We start from the raw sequence: 25,006 nt of genomic DNA, 5'->3' as shown, positions 1-25,006 counted from the left end.
CGCTTCCTGCGGCGCTGGACGCCCTTTCCCCGCTCAGGCGGCGGCGCGGGCGGCCCGTTGGCGCAGAAGGCCCCCGGGCGCCGGGGCCGCTGTCATGGCGGCGGCGCTGCAGCCCGTCCTGCTCCTGTTACCTTTCCTGCTCCTGCTGCCCTTGGCCGCCGCCGTCTACGAGGACCAAGTGGGCAAGTTCGACTGGTGAGTGCCGGGCTCCCGCCGGGTTCGCTCCCCGCTCCCGCGGACAGGCCCCGGTCCCATTTCAGCGTTGCTGCCGTTCCCTCTCGCAGGAGGCAGCAGTACGTGGGGAAGCTCAAGTTCGCCTCCTTGGAGGCCTCGCAGGGCTCGAAGAAGCTCGTTGTGGCTACGGAGGAGAACGTGGTGGCCGCCCTGAACTCGCGGAGCGGCGAAATCCGTGAGTGGCCGCTTTGAGGGTCCTTGCGGGGTGCCGGGGTTTAACTCTGACGGTCCCTGTGGGGTGCTGGGTTTAACTCAGCGTCCCTGAGGGGTGCCGGTGTTTGACGGTCCCTGTGGAGTGCTGGGTTTAACTCTGAGGGTCCCTGCGGTGCCAGTGTTTAACTCCGGGTCCTTGAGGGGTGCCGGTGTTTAACTCAGGGTCACTGTGGGGTGCCGGTGTTTAACTCAGGGTCACTGTGGGGTGCCGGGGTTTAACTCCGAAGGTCACTGCCGGTGCCGGTGTTTAACTCAGGGTCACTGAGGGGTGCCGGTGTTTAACTCGGGGTCCCTGCGGTGCCGGGGTTTAACTCTGAGGGTCCCTGCGGGTGCCTTTGGTTTAACGCTGCCGTGCGGCCCCGGCGGGCGGGAGGGCTCGCCCGGTGGCTCACAGCCGTGTCTGAGGGCCGGCTCCGTGAGCAGCGGGGTTTAACCCCTGTCTGAGGGCTGGCCCTGTGAGCAGCGGGGTTTAACCCCTGTCTGAGGGCCGGCTCCGTGAGCAGCGGGGTTTAACCCCTGTCTGAGGGCTGGCCCTGTGAGCAGCGGGGTTTAACCCCTGTCTGAGGGCCGGCTGTGTGAGCAGCGGGGTTTAACCCCTGTCTGAGGGCCGGCTCCGTGAGCAGCGGGGTTTAACCCCTGTCTGAGGGCTGGCTCCGTGAGCAGCCCGGGTTTAACCCCTGTCTGAGGGCCGGCTCCGTGAGCAGCAGGGTTTAACCCCTGTCTGAGGGCCGGCTCTGTGGGCAGCCAAGTTTAACCCCTCTCTGAGGGCTGGCTCTGTTAGCAGCAGGGTTTAACCCCTGTCTGAGGGCTGGCTCTGTGAGCAGCGGGGTTTAACCCTTGTCTGAGGGCCGGCTGTGTGAGCAGCGGGGTTTAACCCCTGTCTGAGGGCTGGCTCCGTGGGCAGCCCGGGTTTAACCCCTGTCGGTGAGGCAGGAGCGCCTCTGCCGGCACAAACACCCTCCCCCTGCTCTGTTTCTCGCAGTGTGGCGCCATGTGGACAAGGGCACCGCGGAAGGAGTCATCGATGCCATGCTGATCCACGGGCAGGGTAAGGCTGTGATAGATGAGTAATGCACAATTAACAGACAAATGTAATGTATACATGCTAAGAGAAGTTTTATAGATTTATAAAGTTTTATAGATTTTATAGATTTATATTTTTACCCCCTAGTGTGGTTATCAAGGAACAGCTGGGGCTGGGACATTTGGGGGGTTGTCACTATGGAGCACCTGAGCTCCAGTCGGGATTTGAGGAAGAGATCTCCACCACTGGACAGCGAGGAAGGGGTGGATGGACAGAACTTTGGGAGGGAGGGGTTAAAGGGTTAAAAGGCCAAACCCTCATTGTGTGGGTGAGCACACGGTGGGGAAAATCCTTTGCTCCCAGGGAAAATCCTCTGCTCCTGGCACTGTAGCCTTTTCTCTATTCAGCCTTCCGTTGTATTTTTGATAAGGTTTAATGAACCTTTCTCAGTTTCTGCAAAGTGAGTGTCTATTTCTCACAGTGCCAGGGCTGGGGGGACTCCTGGGGTGTGGAGCCAGCCTTGGAGCACAGGCTGGGCGTCCCTTTGCTGGTCCCTGCTGGGTGCCAGCCCCGTGTTTGTCCCCTCCCCTCCTCCCCAGATGCCATCACCGTGTCCAACGCTGGGCGGATTCTGCGCTCCTGGGAGACCAACGTTGGGGGCTTGAACTGGGAAACCTCCCTGGACACTGGCAGGTGGGAGCTCCTGCCTGCAGGGTTTGCTCTCCTTGGAGGGCTGCTCTGGGAAGGAAAAAACGGGTCATGGACTCAATCTGGGCTTGTATTGTAGAGAAAGATTAGTCAGATGTAAAGGTTCCAGAGCAAATTTTGGGCGAATTCTTTGTGAATGGCTGAACCTTGCAGAGAATCACTGAGGTGGGAAAAGCCCTCCCAGACCATCAAGTCCAAGCTGTGACAATCTCCACCTTGTCCCCAGCCCAGAGCACTGAGTGCCACGTCTAGGACACCTCCAGGGATGGGGACTCCAGACCTCCCCAGGCAGCCCCTTCTAATGCTTGACAGCCCTTTCCATGCAAAAATTCCTCCTGGTGCCCACCCTGAGCTGCCCTGGCCCAGCCTGAGACTGTTCCCTCTGCTCCTGTCCCTGTTCCCTGGAGCACAGCCCAACCCCCCTGGCTGTCCCCTCCTGTCAGGAGCTGTGCAGAGCCACAAGGGCCCCCTGAGCCTCCTTTGCTCCAGGCTGAGCCCCTTCCCAGCTCCCTCAGCCTCTCCTGGTGCTCCAGCCCCTTCTCAAGGGTAAAAAAGGAAAATAATTCCCTAACTGCTGGTGCCTGTGCTCAGTTTCCAGGGGGCTGCCCTGGTGGGGCTCCCTGAGGCAGTGAAGTACGTGGCAGTGCTGAAGAAGGCAGCCCTGTCCCTGCACTACCTGTCCAACGGGCACCAGAAGTGGGTGGAACACCTGCCTGAAAGGTGAGAACCCCTCCAAGGAGAGCTGTGAGCCCCTGGCACGGGGCTGCCCCTGCCTTGTGCTGCTGCAGACTGCAGTGTGAGTGGGAGGGTGGTGCTTCATGGCTGCTCCTGTGTTGCAGTGAGAGCACTCAGTACGAGCTGCTGTACTCCCGTGGCACCGGGGTGATCCACGTGGTTGGCATCGTCCCCCAGAGCCACCTGAGCGTGCTGACCTTCAGCGTGGAGGATGGGGAAATCACCAGACAGGTAGGGCAGCCAGAGTGCTCAATGTAGGGGGATAGAATATAGTAAATAAAGGTAGCATAGAAAGTAATCTTACCCCCTAAAGAGTTGCAGCTGGGTTAATTATTGAGGATTAGGAGCAGGCCTGATGGTAACAGGCCACAGCTGTAGGCAATAAGAAGAGTGTTGTGAAAGAGTGGATTGGTTGGTTGAGGGGAACTGGAGTCAGTTTACTGCAGGGACAAGGAAGAGTCAGTGCCTAGAGGAGCTGCCTACAAGAAACATCAAAACTCTAGCAATATGGAACCCTTGCAATGTAATCACAACAGAGCTCTTGCACTATAGTGACAACAGCTGGATTTGATGTGAACAAATGCACTTCCAACCCTGTGGTGTGGTGGGCAGAGAAATCAATTGTTGTGCCACAGAGACCCCTCCCTTTCCCTGAGGCATTGCCTCCACGCCAGGGATTCCATGGCTGAATGCCCTGGAAGCCAAACTGAGGCAGGCTGGCAGCTGTTAGCCAAGATTATCCACAACCCTCAGGCTGACAGGTAGTTTTTCTCAACTGGGACTAAAAAGAACTGACTTGCCGTGCTGTGCAGGCTGTGTGCTGTGCAGGCTGTGTGCTCTGAGCTGGCTGTGTCTCTCTGCAGGTGAGGGTGGCAGCCCCGTGGCTGGGGGCTCTGCAGGGCCCCTGTGCCGTGGTGGGGGAGGCTGTGCTGGTGTGTGTGGACACAGCCACACGTTCCCTGCACGTCTGTGCCCTGGACACGGAGCAGGACATGAGGAGCATCCCTCTGCAGGTGAGCACTGCTGCCATTCCTCACCCAGCTGCAGCTGGTTCCCTGTGGTGACAGCCTGGTCACAGAGAGACAAAGCTAGATAAATAAATAAGTTTTCCTGGAATCAGCCTGGGAAATGTGAGGGAGCTGGAGAGAGAGAATTCTAAACAATCTGCACCTGGTGTTTGTAATAAGCTGTATTGCTTATAAGTTTCTTTACCAAAGGGTGGCTTCTTAATTAGCCAATGGGATGATGTTTTAATTAAAGGCCCAGTCAGGTCCACCTGTAGTGAATTAGGGTATAAAAAGCACTGGGTTTCTTAATAAAGTGAATTAGCCTTCTAGGTTTCTTAATAAAGTGAATTAGCCTTTTGTGAATGTCTTGAGAGTCTCTGTCACTCATTACCTGGTCCTGACCCGTTATGGTGACATCTCCCCAGTCTGTTGGTGAACTGGGGGGTGATTGGAGATGATGGGTCATGCTCTGTAAATTGAGGGGAGGGTGGTAAATCTTTTTGTCTGTTCTTCCTTCTGGATCAATGTCTTCTGAGCTTTGCTCCAGTGGAGCCTCAGCCTTCCCTGCTCCTGCTCTGCCCCCTGACTCAGGGGATCTCTGGCTGCTGCTGAGGGGAGGGAGCTGTTGGTCCCACTGCAGGATGGCTCCCCAGCACATGTGCTTGTCTCCCCTGCAGTCCCTGGAGCTGGAGTTTGCAGATGACTTCCAGGCCAGGATCTTGGCCACTCAGCCCAGTGTCACCGGCGCCTCACGGACTCAGTTCTTCCTGCAGCTGTCCCCAAGCCACTTCTCCCTGCTGCAGTACAAGCAGGGGCTGCTCAGCCACCTCCGGGACTTCCAGCAGGTGAGAGATGGACCAGGGACAGGGCCAGGGGCAGCTGAGCATCCTTCACCCTGCTGGGCCAGCAGGTCTGCAAGTCTCAGGAACTCTGGGCACCATGGCTCAAAAACTTTTAGCAGCTCAACTGCTCCCATCTTTAGGAGAAGTAGAATTTTTCCTGTATATACAATTTTAAATTTGGCTGTGACACTTCACCTGCTTTTAATTTCACTGTGGTTTTATTTACTTCACAAGTACTTTTTCGTGAGGTTTAGGGGTTTCTTGAGAGTTTTCTTTAATGATTTCTTGCTACTTTTTTTCCCTTTCCAGGCAGCTCTAGTGAGTTTTGCAACGACTGGGGAGAAGACAGTGGCTGCTGTGCTGACATGCAGGAATGAACTGGTGAGCACAGTTCCTGTCCTCTGGGAGCAGCCCAGCTCTGGGGATGTGCTCTGGGGCTGGGCTCCACTGGGGTTTCACAGGCCCAGGGATGGGGAGCCCCTTGAGGAAGAGGAGGATTTGATAAGTTTCAGTGATAACACAAGCAGGGCTTGATTATGTCCAGCTCAGTGAATATCCTGTTTCAGCCCTGTGGAAGGTGGGCATGTGCCAAGGAATTGGCTTTCCTGATCCACAGAGGATTTCAGTTCTTGGGGGTATCAAACATACTTTATTTTTATCAGAACAGGGCAGAGCTGTTTCCTGCCTGATATCACAGGCAAGCTGAGATTTGTCAGGCAATTGAAAACCTAATTTTTTTTTACTTTACTGGTGTCTGAAGCCATGTTACATCTCCTCTCATCCTCACTTCAGAAACCTGGAATCTCTGATGGGCTCCAAGCTGGCAGCACTCTGGAGGATGCCCGCAGGCAGGTATGGGGTGCTCTTGTTCCCAAGCTCTTGTCAGTCCATTTTATTCCTTCACCTGCAGGAGCAGAATGACAGAGCTCTTACACCAGCTCTACAACCTAAAAGCACAGCCTAAAAATATCCTGAAGCCCCAGTTTTTGGTGGGGATGGAATCCTGCTGCAGGATTTGGTGTGGTGTGGGTGTAACCCCTCTTTTCTGCCCACTGCTACAGGATTCCTTAACCTGCTCCAATCAAACCTACAACATAAACCTCTACCTGGTTGAGACTGGGCAAAGATTGTTGGACACCACAATCACCTTCACCCTGGAGCAAGGAGGGGCCAAGCCACAGCAGGTGAGCAGGGAGGGGTTATTTCAGTGCTCCTCCTTCCCTGGTTTGGCAGCCAAGGGGAAAAGCATTCCAGGGATCTTGGAATTTTTCCAAGGGAAAAAGCATTCCAGGGATTACAGCATCACTTTGCTCTGGTTTCACCTGATTTCTTCTGTCTTCAAGGAGATGATGTGATCATTAATTTTGCTGTTTCCTTGCCTTTGTTTTGTTTTGTTTCTTTCCCAGCTGTACATCCAGGTTTTCCTGAAGAAGGATGACTCCGTGGGCTATCGAGCCCTGGTGCAGACAGAGGACCACATGCTCATGTTCCTGCAGCAGCCAGGTGACTCCCAAAAACAGCTTCCTCCCTTTGTAACAGTCACCAGGAGAAAATTCTGTGTTCTCAAGGGTTGAATTTCATCATTACTTTCCCTTGGAAGCTGAAAAAATTAATTTAACTCTCCAGAGTCTCACAAAAGACACAGGAGACTCTTTCACCCTCACCTGGACAAACAATTCTGCCCTGCTTTGTGTGGGCAGAGCCTTTGGATTTCAGAGGCTGTCTGCAAATTTCAAAACTCTTTTTGTAGGATGAGAGTGTAAGTTCTGTTGTGGATCTTCCTCAGAGATTTTCAGAAATCTCATGGCAAAAATGTTAATTTGCAGAAAGTGTTGAAAGTCCCATCTCAGCAACAGGAATTTTGTGGGGCTCTAAAGGAATCCAGGGGTTCACACTGTGAATCTCTTGTTTTAAATAGACTCAATGACTGAACCCTTTTAAAGCACCAGATTGCTTTTACTGATCCTGAGGTTTTCTTCCTAGAAGTGGCTCCTGTTGCATGAAGTATTTATCTTTTATGAAATAATTAAGTTAATTATAGTAGATATTAATACACTTTTTGCATTTTATTTAGAGGTGATTGCATTTCAGGGTTGCACTGAAAGATACTCTAATACTGAGTGAGTCAATTCCCAAATATTGAGTTGATTTTTCCAATATTCTGCTCTTATTTCTTTGCAGGAAAAGTTGTGTGGAGTAGAGAGGAGTCACTGGCAGAGGTGGTGAGCTTGGAGATGGTGGATCTGCCTCTGACAGGAGCACAGGCTGAGCTGGAGGGAGAATTTGGAAAAAAAGCAGGTAAGTTTCACAGAGTTACCTCTGTGAGTTGGTTTTCCTTCCTAAATAAATGTGTTTATTGTTTTCTTTTTACTCTGAGATGAGAGATTAATTTAAATCTCTACTGATGCCAATTAAAATGAGCAGAAATAAACCCTTTTCTGTCTAAACTTTGGAAATCCAACCCAGATAACATGAATATATTACATTGTTACATTAAAAAAAAAATCAGCAGCAGTAGGAGGGATTTTTGGTCATGTTTCCTGACTGTTTTTTATGGCTCTTTCTGGAAGACTCGTTTCCAATAGGTTTTTTTTTTTGCTTTGTTTTGTCTTTCCTTGCTGTCCTGGATGCAGCCATCCAAGGTAACCCCACCCTGCATGGAGTGTGCTCTGCTCCTGTCCAAAGCTTCTGGTGCCACTGCTCCCCTCTGCTTGCTCTCCTCAGGGGTGAAATAGAGTTGAAATCTGTTTTGGTTACTTTAAGGATTTGAATACAAAGCCTGATTGGGCAGAATGAAGGATTTTTAATTGCTCTGAGGGATTTCTGTAGAGGTGGGGGAGATGTAGGTGGGCACAGTGAGAAGGAACACAAAATCCTCTGCATGAAGGTTTGCTCTCAGTCTATCAGGGCATATTTTGCAATGAGTGTGGAGTGGGAAAGGTTGGGAAATGCCAGAATCTGTGACAGAAATGGCAACTGTAACTCACTGCAGAGGGGGAGGCAAGGAGCCAGCCCAGGTTTGTGCATGGCAGCGTTTGACAGCACAGTTTCAGCTCTGGGGTGGGGTGGGTGTGATTTCCCTCCTGCTCTCACTGTGGTGCCCCTTGCAGATGGTTTGCTGGGAATGTTCCTGAAAAGACTCTCATCCCAGCTCATCCTGCTGCAAGCCTGGACTGCCCATCTCTGGAAGATGTTCTACGATGCCAGGAAGCCCCGGAGCCAGATTAAAAATGAGATTAATATTGACAATTTGGCCAGAGACGAGTTCAACCTCCAGAAAATGATGGTGATGGTCACTGCCTCAGGCAAGGTGAGGAGGCCAGGGCAGGAATCTGTTTCCAGGCTGGAGCAAAGCTCTGAATTGGGCAGAAATGATGGGAAGATGCACAGGATGTTTGTGGTGGCTTTAAAGGGAGACTAAGACTCAGCTTTCTTAGGGATGTGACAGAGAAGGATGTCATGCTTGAATGGGAGAGGTGTTTCCTAAACTTTGGCTTTCCTATGTTTCCCATGTGTTTTTCCTCAGCTTTTTGGCATTGAGAGCAGTTCTGGCACCATCCTGTGGAAGCAATACCTCAGGAATGTGAGACCAGGCTCCTCCTTCAAGCTGATGGTGCAGAGAACAACAGCTCATTTCCCCCACCCTCCACAGTGCACTCTGCTTGTCAAGGACAAGGTGAGGCCCTTTCCTGCCCCTCCATGGGCATGGAAATTGCCCTTGGACAGGGCAGTAAAACCATCTTCTTGGGCATCATCTGCTTGTCACTGATGTGGGCATGGCAGGGGAGAAAGATCTGGAGGGAAGCAGACACAGAAGCCTTGGGATGATCGTGGCTGTTGTGGACAAATACAGGATAAATGTTTGGACAAATGTGTGTTTCCAAACAGATTATTTTCAGCATGGAGTAGCTGAACACAGAGTATGAATTGTCAACAACACTAGCAAGTAAGAGTTAAAAAACTACTCTTTTTTTTGGACTTAAACAGGGCAAGTTTTGCCTCTTTTTTTCAGGAAACCAAGATGAGTTTTCTGTACGTCTTTAACCCCATCTTTGGGAAGAGAAGCCAGGTAGCTCCTCCTGTTCTGAAACGTCCCATCCTCCAGACTTTGCTTCTGCCCATTATGGATCAAGACTATGCCAAAGTGCTGCTGCTGATTGATGATGAGTACAAGGTAAATTGCTTTGCCTGGAGGCAATTTTCTTTTACATTCAGGTTAATTATTCCCCTCCCTTTTGGAACAAGATATGGAAAAAAATGCCATTGAGCCACATTTCACACAAAACTATGAGGTTATTCTGGTAAGACTGACCTTATCTTGATAAACACGTTAGAAGTTATCTTTCTGGTTCATTCTGGGGTGGAGGTTTTGTCTGTATCAGTTGTTTTTAAGCTAATTTTTCTTTTCCAGGTTACACCTTTCCCAGCCACTAAAAATGTCCTTCGCCAGTTAGAAGAAATAGCCCATTCCATCTATTTTTACCTAGTTGATGCTGAGCAAGGAAAACTCTCTGGATTCAGGCTGAAAAAGGTATGGAAGGCCCATTGCACTTCCCTGAATGCCCTGTGGATAATGGCAGATCTCAGTTTCCTTCGTGGAGCTTTGCTCTGCTGAACCTTCAGCCTCAAAACGCACTGAAGGAATTGGGAAATCCCAAAGCAAGGGGAAATCTGCATCGTGCTGGTGGAGATGGTGCCCTTGGAAGGTGAGATCCAAGCTCCCACATGCTTTTTCCCTGCAGGACCTGAGCACAGAGGAGAGCTGGGAGGTGGCCATCCCCACGGAGGTGCAGAGGATTGTGGCTGTCAAGGGGAAGAGGTCCAACGAGCACGTGCACTCCCAGGGCCGCGTGATGGGCGACCGCAGCGTCCTCTACAAGGTGCTGCTGGCTTTTTGTTGAGGGTTTATCCCATGGGAGGATCCCAGTATACCATTCCCTACATTGGGATGAGCTGCCTGGTGGTGCCAGTTTTCTTTCTGGGCAGCAGTGTCTCTGTGGAAGAACGCTCACTTTGATATTTTAATGCAGCAGTTAAGTCAGTCAAAGTCTGAAATTGTGGAAATAGCAGCTTGATTTCTTAAGGTGATTTATGCTAATTGGTTCACAACATGCCCAATGCCAGATGAAGAGAAGGAAGGAGGTGTCTGTGGCACTGACAGGGGGTCTCAGCTGTTTCTCCTCCATCCCTAGTCCCTGAACCCCAACCTGCTGGCCGTGGTGACCGAGAGCACGGACACGCACCACGAGCGCACCTTCATCGGGATCTACCTCATGGACGGGGTCACGGGCAGGATCATCCACTCCTCCGTGCAGAAAAAGGCCAAGGGGCCCGTGCACATGGTGCACTCTGAGAACTGGGTGGTGGTAAGCTGCTGCTTCTTTGGGGTACCCCTAAAATCACCTGCTGGAGAATGGTAAGGTGGTAAAAAGCAGTGACCTGTAATGTATTGGAAAAAGGCTCCCAATATTACCAGTTAGATTGTGCCTGGGCCAGTCTGACCCTCGCTGCTGGGCCAAAGGCAGCAACTGTGGTGTATCACCCCAGAGATACCTTGGCTTGCTGGTGGTTGCAGCTGGGCACTGAACAAGTCCAGGCTTGTTAGGAACCCCGTTTACCTCAGGAGGAATGGCTTCAGGCGATGGTGAAGAGAAAAAGGAGAGGATTCTGCTGGAGGGTTTGATGTCCAGAGGTTTATTCCATGGTTACAGAGGTCTGAACGTGAGCAACTGCTCCAACAGAACCTTGGCCGCATGGTCTGATCACCTTTTAAGCTCAGGGACAGGGGGAGGGGAGGGACAGGTGAGCCACCAACCAGGTGAGAGGGGCAGGGTCTCAGGGGAAGATGACACCCAGACAGGCCAATGACCTCTGGGCACAGGGGCATCCTTTGAACTTGACCAAGCACACGACGCCTTGCTGGAATGTTCAGCCTGATTGGCAGGACTCACTCAGCATGGGGGAAGGGAGAGAGGTATAGGCACACCTGGGGAAATGACCTGGAAGGCCAAAATGGGACATTACAGCACACCACAACAGTAATGAAGGTCCTTCGTGGTGCAAATATGACAAAATACACGTGTAATGGCAGATCTGACAGTTTTGTAAGTTTAACAAATTAGCATACTGTCACAGTTTGACACTGGCACAATGCCAGTGCCCCCATGGAAATACATTCTCCCTGGTGTCTGCTGTGAGATGTGACCAGGAATAGAGCAAAGCAGGCTCCAGCTTAGGGATAAAGAAAAAACTTTTTTAACCTACAACTATATGTAAAAAGAATCACACAGAATATTCAAATCTGAACACCTACTGGTTTGACTACAGCATCCCAAAAAACTCACTTCCTCTCAAATCAGGACACATACTTAAAAACCATCCAGTTAGAGGGTCAGTGAATGAAGTAATCCCTCCCTTTCAATTCTGGCCTCACTGAAGCCCCCCCTAGCTTCTACCTCCTCATTTACTATGGCTGTGATAGAGAATGAGATGTCCTTGGGTCACTATGTAGCAAAGACTAAATAAGATTCCAGCAAGATTTGCTTATTGTTCTAAAACCTAAGGGAGGAGTAGGAAGGTGCTACAGTTGCTTAAGGAGCTATGTAACTATTTAATAGTAATCTACAGAGCTACATATATATGGAAAACGGATAAAAAGCCAAAATCTTTGTGGCATGGAGGCAGTTTTTAGTGGGATTATTGGATATTCCCTGATCCCCCTGGAACTCCTGCTTGCAGTACCAGTACTGGAACACCAAGGCCCGGCGCAATGAGTTCACGGTGCTGGAGCTCTACGAGGGCACAGAGCAGTACAATGCCACAGCCTTCAGCTCCCTGGACCGCCCCATCCTGCCCCAGGTGCTGCAGCAATCCTACATTTTCCCCTCTGCCATCAGTGCCATGGAGGCCACCATCACTGAGAGGGGCATCACCAGCCGCCACCTGCTCGGTGAGTGCCTGCTCGGGGAAAGGGGAGCTCTGAAATCCAGCAAAATGCACTTTGCTGCCAAAAAGCCCTGCCTGGGGTTGTGCTGGACTCATGGAAGTGCAGGGATAAGCATCAGGAGTGTGTCTGTGTTGGCTGTCAGAAAATGCTGGCAGGAATGGCCATGAGGTGCTCCTTCCAGAGCAGCAATGGCCATAAACTAAAACCCAGTGAGCTTCACCCCAACATGAGGAAGAGCTTTTCCTTGAGGGTGGCAGAGCAGTGGCACAGGTGCCCAGGCAGGGTCTGGAGCCATTCCAAACCCACCTGGGTGCATTCCTGAGTCACCTGCTCCTGGTCCACCCTGCCTGGGTGATCCCTAGAAGAGCCTTCCAACCCTGGCTTTTCTGGCATTCTGTGATTTTTGTGATGCTTTTCCTTTAATGCACAGTTGGGCTTCCCTCTGGGGCCATCCTGTCCCTTCCCAAGGCCCTGCTGGACCCTCGGCGCCCGGAGATCCCCACGGAGCAGAGCAGGTGGGGAGGGATGAGAACCTCTGGCTCTGGGGAGGGATGAGAACCTTCTGGGCTCTGGGGAGGGATGAGAACCTCTGGCTCTGGGGAGGATTGAGAACCTTCTGGGCTCTGGGGAGGGATGAGAACCTTCTGGGCTCTGGGGAGGATTGAGAACCTTCTGGGCTCTGGGGAGGGATGAGAACCTTCTGGGCTCTGGGGAGGATTGAGAACCTTCTGGGCTCTGGGGAGGGATGAGAACCTCTGGCTCTGGGGAGGGGGATGAGAACCTCTGGCTCTGGGGAGGGATGAAAACCTTCTGGGCTCTGGGGAGGATTGAGAACCTCTGGCTCTGGGGAGGGATGAAAACCTTCTGGGCTCTGGGGAGGATTGAGAACCTCTGGCTCTGGGGAGGGATGAAAACCTTCTGGGCTCTGGGGAGGATTGAGAACCTTCTGGGCTCTGGGGAGGATTGAGAACCTTCTGGGCTCTGGGGAGGATTGAGAACCTTCTGGGCTCTGGGGAGGATTGAGAACCTTCTGGGCTCTGGGGAGGATTGAGAACCTTCTGGACTCTGGGGAGGGATGAGAACCTCTCTCTCTCTTCTGGGCTCTGGGGAGGGCTGGATTTGTATGAAGAGGAGCAACCTGTCCTGCCTGGACTCAGAGGAGTCTTGGCACAGAATGAAGGGGAAGCTCCTTCAGCTCAGAGGTTGGATTTGATGATCTTGGAGGTCTTTCCCAAGCTGGAGGATTCTGTGTTTCTGTTCCCAGTCTGTGGTGATGGGATGCATTTGTCTGTGTTACAGCAGGTCAGTGGTTAAACCAGCCTGGTGTCTGTATTCTCAGGGAGGAGCACTCAGAGGAAATGGATTTTTGAGTTACACTTACTTGTAAAACTTTACCTGATACATCTGATTTTCATCATGCAGCAGTAATGAACCTGCACTGGGAAAAGCTCCCAGATTTGCTGGTTTAGGGTAACTTTTGGTAATCAGGAGACACTGGTGGCACCTGCTGTGTGCTGCCTGGCTGGGGTTTGGTGTCTCATGGTGCCTTGCAGGGAGGAGAACCTGATCCCCTACTCACCAGACGTGCAGATCCACGCTGAGAGGTTCATCAACTACAACCAGACCATCTCCAGGATGAGGGGCATTTACACAGCCCCCTCTGGCCTCGAGTCCACCTGCTTGGTGAGTGCAGGGGGGAGGGAAGGTGCAATTTGGGGGTGGATCTGAATCCTGTAACTCCCATAACAGCTGCTCACAGTATAACCATCCCTCCTTTCTGTTCTAACTGTCACCCTGAGGGGATCATTTGGGGTTTTATGCTCCAAGCTGCACCCCCCAGCTCCTGCTCTGCCCCCTGCAGGTTGTGGCCTATGGGCTGGACATCTTCCAGACCCGGGTGTACCCCTCCAAGCAGTTTGATGTGCTCAAGGATGACTATGACTACGTGCTCATCAGCAGTGTCCTCTTTGGGCTGGTCTTTGCCACCATGATCACCAAGAGACTGGCCCAGGTGAAGCTGCTCAACAGGGCCTGGCGCTGAGGGAGGGATGCCAGCCCCCCCAGGGATGGACCCACAGGCCTCTGTTCCACTGGGCTGGAAGAGATTTGTGAGGAAAAGAGATTTGTGAGGAAAAGCTGCTGGAGGAATGAAACCTGCCCTGCCCACGTGTGTCCTGCGAGGAGAAATGGAAGAGATGAAAAATAGAGACTTGTTAATCTGGTCTGACTGAAAAAGGAGCTCCCAAACCTCCCTGAAAGCCCCAAAATCAGTGTCTCCCTGGTGTTGGTGAAGAGAACCCTGAGGATGTGTGTCCTGCTCATTCTCAGCTCAGCCTTGCTGTCAGCTGTGCCTCACATCTGGCAGAGAGAGGAGAGTTGTTTGTGCCAGGTGTGCCCCACATCTGGCAGAGACAGGAGAGTTTCTCCTGCTGTGAGGAACAGACCTTGGGTGATTTCTGTAGGAAAATGTTGGGATTTGGGTGTCTGGCAGTAGGAAAGGGTCTCATGGAGCCACTGACAAACCTGCAGAGTGAGGGAAGAATTTGAACCTAAAGCCTCTCCATGTTCTTTATTTATTATGACAACATCAGCTCCTTGCCATTTGTTTCTAAGTTTTCCTGCATTTTTTTTTGTGTCCAGAAATGATGTTGAGGTGGGGTGGTTCAGGGGGAGGAGCCTCTCAGCGTTTCCAGCGGGCTCACAGCTCTGAGCACTGTAAATTTTAACATCGAGTTTGTCCCCGGGAGTGGCTGTGTCCCCCACACCCCCAGGGTCCAGATCCCAAAATAAAGCTGAGGAGCAGGGAGCAGGTTTGGGCTGCTGAAGTGTTTCTTGGGCTATTTGAGGGGCTCGGGGGGTATTTAAGTGGGCATTTGTGGCTTTTTGAGTGGGTTTGGGGGATATTTAGGTGTTTTCTAGCAGTTACTTAGGTGAGGTTTTTTGGGGCTGTTTAGGTGGGGGTTGGGGGTTACTTAGGTGGATTTTGGGGATATTCAGGTGGGTCTTGGGGGCCTGTTGAGATGTTTTTTGGGGAGCACTGAGGTGGGTTTTGGGGCTGTTTAAGTGGTTTTATGGGACTATTTCAGTGGGTTTCGAGCTACTTAAGTGGAGATTTTTGGCTGTTTAAGTGAGGTTTTATAGGTATTTACGTGGGGATGGCGTTGTTTCCTTATTTAAGTGTTTTGGGGTACTCCTGAAGCGGTTTTTTTCCGCTATTCGCTGTTTTTGGGGTTTTTGGACGATCCCTCGGGCCGCTCCGAGCCCTCCCTGCCCCGGGGCAGCCGCGGGGGCGGGGCGCTCGCACGGCGCATGCGCGGAGCACCGCCCCGCCTTCCCCGCGCCGCGCACGCGCCGCGCGCCAAAAGTTGCTGACTCACGCAGTGCGCACGCGCCCCCGCCGCGGGCCAATGGGGCGGCGCGACGTTGCGCGGTCGCCGCCCCGCCGGCAGGGGGCGCTGTGCGCGCCGCGGCCCCCGGCCCAGCGCAGCCCAAGATGGCGGCGGGCGGCGCGGGGGCCGCGGCCGGGCCCGGCTGGGACGTGGCCGTGCGGCCGCTGCTCTCCGCGTCCTACTCGGCCTTCGACATGAAGGAGCTGCCGCAGCTGCTCGCCTCGGTCATCGAGAGGTGAGCGAGCGCGGGCGGGGGCTGCCGCCCCTCGGGGTCGCCCGCTCGGGGGCAGCGCCGGGGGTGCCGCTGTGGGAGCGGCTGAGGGGCGGCTGAGGCGGGGCCCGGCCGGTGTGAGGGGCTCGGTGCTCTGTGCTCGGTGCCCGGCGGGGCTGCGGCTGCCCGGGCAGAGCCCCGAGCTCGGTTCCCGGCTCCTGCTGGTGTTCCCGGAGGTGCCCTCGGGCCCCATAACGGGCTCAGGGTGCTCGCCCGGCCGCAGCACCTCGGACCGGCGCCCGCCGAGAGGCTTCGGGACTGTTCTTGTGGTTTTGCTTTTGTCCAGGCGTGTCACGGTGTGCCCGCTTGGGCCGTGGGAAGTGTTGGCTCACCGGGCTCGGGGCTGACCAGACTTCCCTCTGAGTCTTTTCCACTGCAGTGCTTCTCCTGTTTTAAGTCGAAATAAAGCAGAACTGAATCAAGTCTGCCTTGTCTTAACCGCACAGGTTGGAGTCAGTTCATACGAGTACCCACTGCAGCTCCTTAATTCAACTTACAGCTTGTTTTATGAGCTAAAACACGAGATGTGAGTGCCACAGCACCATGCTCAGTTACAGAGATATAACCCCGGCCACAAGAAGTTGTTAGAAAACATAAAATAACCAGCGCACTGAGGAAGGTGGTAAAATAATGCCTCGAGGTGTTTTATTTAATGCACAATGAGTGTGCAGTGGGTGATGCTTCAGGTTCAGAGCGAATTGCAGGAGTTCTGTGCCTGCTCACAGAGCAGTTGTTCCCCCCGGAGCTGCACCCTCGGTGTCCATGGGTTTGGGCAGTTCTTTGGCCATTCTTTGTTTTAGGAACCATTCCAGTGTCACTTTTGCCCAGCAGCTCTGCTGTCCCTGTGCCTGAAGCTCATCAGTGGAGTGTTCATCCGAGTATCCCAGGGACACTGGAGTGGATCCACTTGAGTTCTGGGAGAGGGCTGTCTCCTCCTTCAGAGGCAACCTTGGCTCTGATTTCCACTTGGGGCAGCAGTTTGTTCCTCCAGGCAGCTCTGCCTGGGGCTGGGGTTGTGTGTGTGGTGGTCTGGCAGGATTTGGATGGTATTTTCTGTTTCATGCCTTGGTGGGGTGTGCTAAATGACAAAGGAATAAATACAACTTGTCTGGAGCTCTGCCTTTCTGTGCTGAACAAGAATCTATCTTTAGATTTCTCACAGAAAATCTTTTATGTGCTCAAGTTATTTTTAGGAGGCAGTTGTTCAGCTCTTGATGGTGTCAGCCAAGCCCAAAGTGGCTGGATTTCCCCTTAAATAAACTTGGTGCAATGACAGGGAAATCACCAGTATTACTCTTTTCAAAATAAAACAATAAACTCATTTTTAACTACTCTGGTATTTCATGTATAAGTTTAAGCACCATGGAGTTACCAGTTAGCAGGTGTTATCAAGAAGGAGGAGTTACCAGTTAGAAGCTGTTACTACCTGACAGAAATTGGGCCTTTATTTGACATAAATGATGGAAATTCTGGCTTGGAAAAGTGCAGTAGAGGGGAACTCCAGGTCTGTGAAATCTCTCCAGGCTGGTTTTTGGGGAAGGGGTTTCCACAGGAGGAACTCATGTGGAGCAGTGCATTCCCCAGGAGGAGGAGGAGGCTGCTTTGTGTCCCCTGCCCCGAGGCCAGGCTGTGTGTGGGGCTGGGGACAGGCTCTGTGTGGGGCTGCCAGGGCTGGGGAGCAGAGCTGAGGCAGGAGCTGGGGTTTGGTGCTGATTGACTTACACAGTGACACTCAGACTTCTCTCACTTCTTCCCACTGAGCTTCCCTGGGAAGCAGAACCCCTCCAAGCAATAAACTACAGTCCAGAGGCTGAAAATTCATCATTAAAGCTCACTGTGTGCTCCAGCACATCCCAGATTGAGCTGTTATCTTCTGTCCATGGTTATTTGCAAGGATTGATGGTGACTTGACTGCTGCCTTCCACTTTGCATTATCATAACATCCACAGTGTGTTTAACTCCAGCCTCCCATTGCCCAATCCCTATCTGGTGCTGGATTCTGCACCTCTGTGTTCTTTACACCCTCTGGGCACTGTGTGGTGCACAGCTTGACCTGTGCAGTAATTTAGGAGCTGTCAGTCTCTCCTGTACTCTGTTATTCCCAAATTGTTCTCATTTGTTCTCCTGACAATGCTTACATACATCTGCTGCTGCCTTGGAGCTGGGCTGAGAGGAGGGTGAGCAGAACGAGTGTGTGAGCAGAGAGAGCAGGGGCTGCTTTGCATGATCAGAGCCTGGGCTCCTTCCTCACCAGGGCACTGCTGGCAGGGAGGGTGAGCTCAGGCCTGAGGTGTTGGAACTCGTGTGTGACTCTGCTGAATATACTCCAGTAAAGCCTCTCTTCATTTTTTTATTTTTCTGTTTGTATTTCAGCTTTTTAGGCAGACTAAATAAAAATTCTAGACGTAGGAAATCAAGCTAAAGCTGACAAGTATTTATTTCTGCTCGTTTTTGTGGAGCAGTGGTTCTGTTCCAGAGTTGTTTCTGTTGTAGCTGCACCTTCTGTTCCAGCTGGGAACCACGGCTTAGGGTGCATGAAGGGAAGGTGACTGGGCATAAACTGGGCTTTGTTCAGGTCAGCAGGGAATGGTGAAATCGCGGCTGGAGCTGGGTACAGCCTGTGCCAGGGGCTGCTGCCCTCCAGCAATCACCTTTGGCCTGGAGGGAGACAAGCCTGGCTGGGTTTGGAGAGGCAAAGTGACTCTGATAGTCTGTTCTTCCAGCCTGCTTGTTTCTCTGCATGAAAATGTGAAAGAAAGTAAATTGGATTGATTGATTAGGAGGCAGATATGCACATCCCTTTGACTTGTCACAGGAGAAACAAGAGCAAACAGTAGGTGAGGGGGCAGAGGAGTTTGTGTTCTGTGTCTGTGCAGCTGGGATGTGCTGGGACACCTTAAGGTGTCACCTCTGCCGTAGAGGGCTGATCTCTGAGGGCAGTGGGTGTAGCTGAGAGGCCTCAGGGACTCTGCCTTACCTGCCCACGTTCCCCAGGTGGTGCCAGGTGCTGTGTGTGCCTGTATGTGCTGTGTGTACTGTGTGCTGTGTGTGTGTGCGCTGTGTGCATACTGTGTGCGTGCTGTGTGTATGTGTGTGTGTGCTGTGTGTGTGCCTGTGTGTGCTCTGTGTGCTATGTGTGTGTGTGTGCTGTGTGTACTGTGTGTGTGTGTGTGCTGTGTCTGTGTGTGCGTGTGCCTGTGTGCTGTGTGTACTATGTGTGTGTGCCTGTGTGTGCCGTCTGTGTGCTGTGTGTGTGTGCTGTGTGCGTGCTGTGTGTGTGTGTGTGCTGTGCCTGTGTGTGTACTGTGTGTGTGCCTGTGTGTGCTGTGTGAACTATGTGTGTGTGTGTGTCTGTGTGTGCTGTGTCTGTGCGTGCTGTGTGCGTGCTGTGTCTGTGCTCTGTGCATGCTGTGTGTGTGCTGTGTGTGTGCCTGTGTGCACTGTGTGTGTGTGTGTGCTGTGTCTGTGCGTGCTGTGTGCGTGCTCTGTGTGCTGTGTGTGTGCTGTGTGCGTGCTCTGTGTGTGTGCTGTGTGCGTGCTGCGTGTGCCTGTGCGTGCTGTGTGTGTGTGTGTGTGTGTGCTGTGTATGCCTGTGTGTGTGCCCTGTGTGCTGTCTGTGCTGTGCCTGTTTGTGCTGTGGTTCTGCTCTGACCCCTCTGATCTGCAGCCCTGCACAAGCTGCAGTTGGTGCCATGCTGGGGAGGGCATGCCTGTGCTCCAGGCCTGGCAAATCCTGCCAGCCTGAGCAGAACACACAGTCCAGGCTCTCTGGGCAGCTGAGTTTAGAACAACTTAAAGGTTAATGAGCCTCTGGCAGGGAGTGTGGCTGGTGGAGCCTGACCTGTTGGTGCTGTGGAGGAGAAACACTGGCAGCACAATATTTCCTTCCAGTTCCTGTGTGGGCAGGGGTGCTGATGCCATGGTGTGGCTGCTGCTGGAGCTCTCAGCCCTGGGGACACGAGGCTTGTGTTCCCAGAGCTGTCACCTCGCCTTGCCCCTGTTATGGGGCACATTGGGATGCTGGGTGGTGCTGCTGCTCTGCTGGGTCTGGCTGACCTCTGTCCCCTTCTCCCTTGCAGTGAATCTGAGATCCTGCACCATGACAAGCAGTATGAGCCTTTCTACTCCTCCTTCGTTGCACTTTCCACACACTACATCACTACTGTGTGTGGCCTCAGTAAGTGTTCCTCTGCTTTTCTTGCTGCTGTGGAATGACTGGATGCAGTAAAAGTAAATCAGATCTGTTGATTTTTGTATTTGTTTTTTACCCTCTTGCTGAATCAGACTTTAGAGCCAACATTGCTGCCTTTTGTACCATGAAATGTCAGCTCTGATGGAGAGGGAAGCTTGTTGATGGGAGTGTTTGGCCACCAACTCCTGGACAACTTTGCCTTTTTGGCTGCTTATTCATTGACCTGACTGAATTTTTGGCCAAGTGTTTAAATCAGTGTTCAGGCATTTTAGATTATCCTTCAGCAGTTAGAACACTGCCATGGTTATTTGCAGTCCCTGGAAATGTCCAAGGCCAGCTTTGATGGGGCTTGGGGCAACCTGATCAAGTGGAAGGTGGCCCTGGCCATGGCAAGGGGTGGGACAGGATGGGATTTAAGGTCCCTTCCAACCCAAACCATTCTGTAGTTACGTTACTGTGTTGGAGTTAATGATCAAAACATTGTGACTCAAAATATTTTCTGTTATTTTGGCTGACAATTTAGCAATTTCAACAAAAAAATGGGCTTTGTGAACTTGTTTCATGTTCTTCAGAGCTTCTGTCAGCATTAAATAATGTTGCTGGGGAAACTGCTTTATCTGTCTGCATTCCCCTGTCTGGGAGAAGGAATTATCCTCACTTTGCTGACATTTCTTGGGTTACATTGTAATGAGGCTCAGTTTGTATTGCATCTGTGTTAGGCAGGAGAGATTGAGTGTGTGTGTACCCACACTGCAGAGCATCCTGCTTTATTGACAGCTTTGGGAGCTTATTGCACTGGGCTGTTTTACAACTTACTCTGACTACAAGGATGTGCTTTTTTCAGTACCCAGGAACCAGCTGCAGTCAGTGGCAGCTGCCTGTAAAGTCCTCATTGAATTCTCCCTGCTGCGGCTTGAGAACCCAGACGAAGCATGTGCTGTTTCACAGGTGAGACAGGGCTGGGCCTCCTGGGCCAGCCTCAGTGGCAGATGGACTTTGGGCTCCAATTCTGAGATACCTGCTCTGGTGGTGAATGCATAAAGCAAAATTAATGAAACTCTTCAAATATTTAAGGTGTACACTTTGGTAGACTCTGATTCCTGCCCCTTTGCATTCTATAGTCAGAATCAAAGCTCGCTCACAACTCGAAATAAAGGTGACCTGAAGCCTTGGCTACTTCAGTTTGTTTCCTGCACTCTGGTTTGGTTTTGTGCAACAGCCTGGGTCACAGCTATCTGTAGAGTTTGTAAAGATGTTTTTTACCTGCTTGTATTTCTGTCTTGTGGGAAAGCTTAAATATATTTGAAAGAGGGAAGGCCAGTGAGGAGTTCCTGTAATGTTGTGTGTCACAGCAGAGAGAGCTTTTCCAGGTGTTTTCCATGGGAAGCACAGCAGTGTCAGTGACCTGGATTACCTGCACTCAGGGATCTGTCTCCATCCTTGGGGGAGATCTGAGTGGCTCAGGGCTGTTGCAGTGGCCTCAGCAGCTGAAGTTGCTTTACTCTTAATCCATCTGCTTAGAGTAAATGATATGGAGGAGGGATTGGAATTGAGAGAGTTTAAATGGTCCTTGATGTCTCTTTTCTGCAGAAACACCTCATTCTGCTGATCAAGGGGCTGTGCACGGGCTGCAGCCGCCTGGACCGCACAGAAATCATCACCTTCACAGCGATGATGAAATCAGCCAAGCTGCCTCAGACTGTCAAAACCCTCTCTGATGGTAGGGAGGGGCTTCAGCTGTGTGTGTTTCACTGCAGCACTGGAGTGGGGCCCAGAAAATCTGAGGTTTGCTCTCTGAAATGGGGGTTGTTGTTTTTCCCTGCAGTTGAGGACCAGAAGGAATTGGCCTCCCCAGTGAGCCCAGAGTTGAGACAGAAGGAAGTGCAGATGAACTTCCTCAACCAATTGACATCAGTCTTTAACCCCAGAGTCTCTTCATCACCATCAATCACAACAGAGACACAGGTAAAAAACCTTCTAAAACAGAAACAGTCTGAATTTCAACATTATTAACACAGTGCAGGGAAGGACAGAGGGCTCTAAGTGGTACTTTTTGATACAGGTGTAAAGAGAACCTTCCTCAAGTACATAAATCCTGCTTGCATGGGATAAATGGCAAACAGCCAAGTACTGATTGTGCTGCATTGGCAATACTGGATTTGTTTCCTCATGGAATGCAGCATTCAGTGACATCCATGGCTCTTTGGAGTTGTGCTGCTGATACATCTTGATTCTGTATCAGAGACTTGGAGAAATACTTAGAGAAATTAGGATTACTTCCTTAGAGAAATGCTGTGTATTTTTAGTGCTTCCATAATATATTTAGTATGTGCTTGCTTTAGGTGGAAGGAGAGAGCGAGGATCAATCTGCCACAGATCAAACCTCTGCAACAAAGACCAAGAGCATATTCATTGCTCAGAATGTGGCCAGCCTGCAAGAACTTGGTGAGAATCAGCTTTCTAGCTTGGGGCCAAAAACGTACTGGAAAAATGTCTCTCCAGTGTTACATCTCACAGCTCTGAGTGGGAATAAACTCTGACCTGAAGGGTTCCCTGAGTTGCTTAGTCACTCACCAAGGGAGGTTGTGGCTGGAAGGGAGTTTTTATTGCAGTGTGTTTGTGTTTGGATGGGTAAATTAGGTGCACAGTATGAAATACCTTATGGGATGGATTGAGTAGATGTGGATTAGAATCACAGGATTCTTAGAGACCTTTGGGATCGTCAGGTCCGTGGACACAGAGCTTGGTGACCCCCGTTTAGAAGTGTGGCCTGCAAACTTCAGCAGCTGCTGTTGCAAAGCACTCTGTCCTATTCCCTCACCTCCCATGGCATTTTCTCACCCCCAAGAACAATTAAGTCAATGTCTGAGGGCCCTTAGGGCTGGCTGAAGCAGTGACACAGCCCCTGTGCTCGGCAGGTGGCTCTGAGAAGCTGCTGCGCGTGTGCCTGAACCTGCCCTACTTCCTGCGCTACATCAACCGCTTCCAGGACGCCGTGTCCGCCAACTCCTTCTTCATCATGCCAGCCACCGTGGCTGATGCCACGGCCGTGCGCAACGGGTCAGTGCCACCCTGCCCGGGCTGTCCCCTCGTGCCAGGGGAGCTCACTGGGTCTGCCCAGGGCTCACCCTGTGTGCTGCCCGCAGGTTCCACTCGCTGGTGATCGATGTCACCATGGCTCTGGATACGCTGTCCCTGCCCGTGCTGGAGCCCCTGACGCCCACACGCCTTCAGGATGTGACTGTTCTTGCTCTTAGCTGTCTCTATGCAGGTGAGTGGATCTCCAGAAGTTTTTTGGAGCTTTTTTTGCATGTTCAAGGCTCACCCCACAAGCAGCCTTTATTTCTCATGAGTTTGAAGCTCTGCAGCACAGTGTGGTGATCGGGTTAATACTGAAGCTGTTACTGATGTGTTCTGCCCCTGTTCCTGTCAGTATCTAAGACAGACTGACTCAACATTTTCTTAACAGCCTGTAATTTCTGCTCTTTCTTATTATATTCAGAGCATAATACATTTTCACTTTAGGCTTCAGCTTAATTTGTCATAGCCCCAAATCAGCCTTGTTTCCCAGGAGTGGTTTAAGCACACCAGAATCCTGAGTGTTTAATTGGTGTGGGGGAGACTTTAAGGAGCTGTGGCACTCAAGTCTAACAATTGTCTTAAAAATGGTATTGAATTACATGGTGAAACATTACCTCCTTTAACTGCTCCCATGTGTTTCTGTAGGGGAAAACTTCACTGTTTTGAGGGTACTAAAGATTTTTTTAATCTTTCGCTGTAATACTGAGCATTCCCTGCTCCGTCAAGTTGATGGACACGTTCAATACACATGTCTTAATGTGCTAAGTAGGAACATTTTGTGCCAAGACTGGCTCTTCCTAAGAATGTCCCTGCACTTGTTTTCCCTGAGGTGTGAGTGTGGCCACCTGCATGGCCATCCTGCACGTGGGCAGCACCCAGCAGGTACGAACCGGGTCAACAAGCTCCAAAGAAGAAGATTATGAAAATGATGCTGCTACTATTGTACAGAAATGTGTAAGTGAACCACAGAGTGTTCATTGTTTTCCTCCTCAGCAAGCAAAGAGCTCAGAATTTGTGTTTATTTGCATTGCAATACACAGCTATGATTTTGGGACATAGCCATCGCTGGTAAAGGAGTTAAAGGGATAGAGGGTAAAATACAATTGCATTTGGAGTTTTTATTTTTATTGCTGTCTGGTGGGGTGCCTTACTACGGTTTTGGTTTTATTTGCAGCTTGAAATCTATGAAATGATTGGACAAGCCATCAGTAATTCACGCCGTGCAGGGGGGGAGGTAAGATTTCCATCTCAGTACCTTTTTCACCCTTTTTGCACCGCTGTCCTTTGGCCTTTGGATTGACGGTGTTTTGTCTTTTTGGTGCTTTTTTCTCCCCGCTTCCCCACGACTTTGGGCACGATAGCATTATCAGAACTTCCAGCTGCTCGGGGCTTGGTGTTTGCTGAACAGCCTCTTCCTCATCTTGAACCTCAGCCCCACGGCCTTGGCTGATAAGGGGAAGGAGAAGGATCCCTTGGCTGCTCTTCGTGTCAGAGACATCATTGCTCGCACTAAGGAGGGCGTGGGGTCTCCCAAGCTGGGCCCTGGCAAAGGGTAGGTGACACCCCTGCAGGGAGCACTGGCCAGGGGTCTGACCAGCCCCAGCAAGCAGCCACTGCAGAGTCTTGTTGGTCTTGTGAAGTTTTATCTCTATTTGCAGTTCAAGTCCTGAGTCTTGGAAAGAAGAGAAGTTGTTGTCTCGAGTTTAGCAAAGCAGTAATTTTATTGACTATTTATTAATTTATAATTTTCCCCCTGAAATGACATTCTGTCCTTTCTGTTTCTGCAGGCATCAAGGGTTTGGAGTGCTGTCAGTGGTGCTGGCAAATCATGCCATCAAATTGCTGTCATCTCTTTTCCAAGATCTGCAGGTGGAGGCGTTGCACAAGGTATGCAGGTAGCACAGGCATTGTCCTGAGGCATTCTGCCTTCTCCAGTGATGCACACTTGGAACTCTCCTACCAATTTATTTTTCTTTCAATTCAATTTGAAATTCTGTCCTCCAGGGCTGGGAGAGTGATGGCCCTCCAGCAGTGCTGGACATCATGGCTCAGAGCACGTCCATCCAGAGGATCCAGCGGCTCATAGACTCTGTGCCACTCACTAATCTGCTGCTGACTCTGCTCTCCACTTCCTACAGAAAGGTAGGAACTGGCACACAGCTAGAGAACTTCTGGAGCTGAGCCACTCCAGATGGTCAGCACTTAACAAATGGGCTGTGCTGAGAAGGTACAATTCTTCTTTCAAAAGTCATCAGCCAGGGCCTTTCTCTTTCCTCTTTTCAGAGATGTAAATTTGGCAAACTTGTGCTAATGAAAATGCACTTTTTTGTATGTTCAGTGGTACTGGTGATTTTAGTGGGAAGG

General features: G+C 51.3%; 2 protein-coding genes across 2 annotated transcripts in view; both read left to right on the top strand.

The window, feature by feature from the left end:
- The first annotated feature begins 68 nt into the window (after nucleotides 1–68).
- Nucleotides 69–14,518, top strand: EMC1 (ER membrane protein complex subunit 1). Its single transcript, XM_063177011.1, has 23 exons — nucleotides 69–195; nucleotides 285–409; nucleotides 1,430–1,495; nucleotides 2,071–2,164; nucleotides 2,771–2,899; nucleotides 3,019–3,145; nucleotides 3,778–3,927; nucleotides 4,599–4,766; nucleotides 5,073–5,144; nucleotides 5,556–5,615; nucleotides 5,825–5,947; nucleotides 6,170–6,266; nucleotides 6,945–7,061; nucleotides 7,874–8,073; nucleotides 8,290–8,439; nucleotides 8,776–8,937; nucleotides 9,175–9,294; nucleotides 9,506–9,643; nucleotides 9,956–10,129; nucleotides 11,502–11,712; nucleotides 12,140–12,224; nucleotides 13,263–13,392; nucleotides 13,571–14,518. The coding sequence occupies exons 1-23, from the start codon at nucleotides 95–97 to the stop codon at nucleotides 13,748–13,750; spliced, it is 2,979 nt and encodes a 992-aa protein (XP_063033081.1). The 5' UTR covers nucleotides 69–94; the 3' UTR covers nucleotides 13,751–14,518.
- Nucleotides 14,519–15,217: 699 nt separating this feature from the next.
- UBR4 (ubiquitin protein ligase E3 component n-recognin 4) overlaps nucleotides 15,218–25,006 on the top strand; it is a 99,310-nt gene continuing 89,521 nt past the window's right edge. Inside the window, exons 1-13 of the mRNA XM_063176898.1 lie at nucleotides 15,218–15,333; nucleotides 19,449–19,546; nucleotides 20,406–20,509; nucleotides 21,152–21,281; nucleotides 21,387–21,526; nucleotides 21,904–22,006; nucleotides 22,480–22,621; nucleotides 22,708–22,832; nucleotides 23,472–23,596; nucleotides 23,817–23,876; nucleotides 24,004–24,194; nucleotides 24,430–24,529; nucleotides 24,647–24,784. Of these exons, the coding sequence (XP_063032968.1) occupies nucleotides 15,293–15,333; nucleotides 19,449–19,546; nucleotides 20,406–20,509; nucleotides 21,152–21,281; nucleotides 21,387–21,526; nucleotides 21,904–22,006; nucleotides 22,480–22,621; nucleotides 22,708–22,832; nucleotides 23,472–23,596; nucleotides 23,817–23,876; nucleotides 24,004–24,194; nucleotides 24,430–24,529; nucleotides 24,647–24,784 (1,497 nt within the window). The 5' untranslated portion in view covers nucleotides 15,218–15,292. The remainder of the gene's footprint in view (nucleotides 15,334–19,448; nucleotides 19,547–20,405; nucleotides 20,510–21,151; nucleotides 21,282–21,386; nucleotides 21,527–21,903; nucleotides 22,007–22,479; nucleotides 22,622–22,707; nucleotides 22,833–23,471; nucleotides 23,597–23,816; nucleotides 23,877–24,003; nucleotides 24,195–24,429; nucleotides 24,530–24,646; nucleotides 24,785–25,006) is intronic.

This window comes from Melospiza melodia, chromosome 26 (genome assembly GCF_035770615.1).
Source record: "Melospiza melodia melodia isolate bMelMel2 chromosome 26, bMelMel2.pri, whole genome shotgun sequence".
NCBI lineage: Eukaryota > Metazoa > Chordata > Aves > Passeriformes > Passerellidae > Melospiza > Melospiza melodia.
Note: the sequence above shows the minus strand (reverse complement) of the source record. Positions and strands in the feature narration are given on the sequence as shown.

What these genes read in the sequence shown, in the direction of transcription:
- EMC1 (XM_063177011.1), top strand. Translation starts at nt 95, where the DNA reads ATGGCGGCGGCGCTGCAGCCCGTCCTGCTCCTGTTACCTTTCCTGCTC. An exon ending in ATGGGGAAATCACCAGACAG is followed by an intron (nt 3,146 to 3,777) that starts GTAGGGCAGCCA and finishes GTCTCTCTGCAG; the next exon opens with GTGAGGGTGGCAGCCCCGTG. An exon ending in TGGAGGATGCCCGCAGGCAG is followed by an intron (nt 5,616 to 5,824) that starts GTATGGGGTGCT and finishes CCACTGCTACAG; the next exon opens with GATTCCTTAACCTGCTCCAA.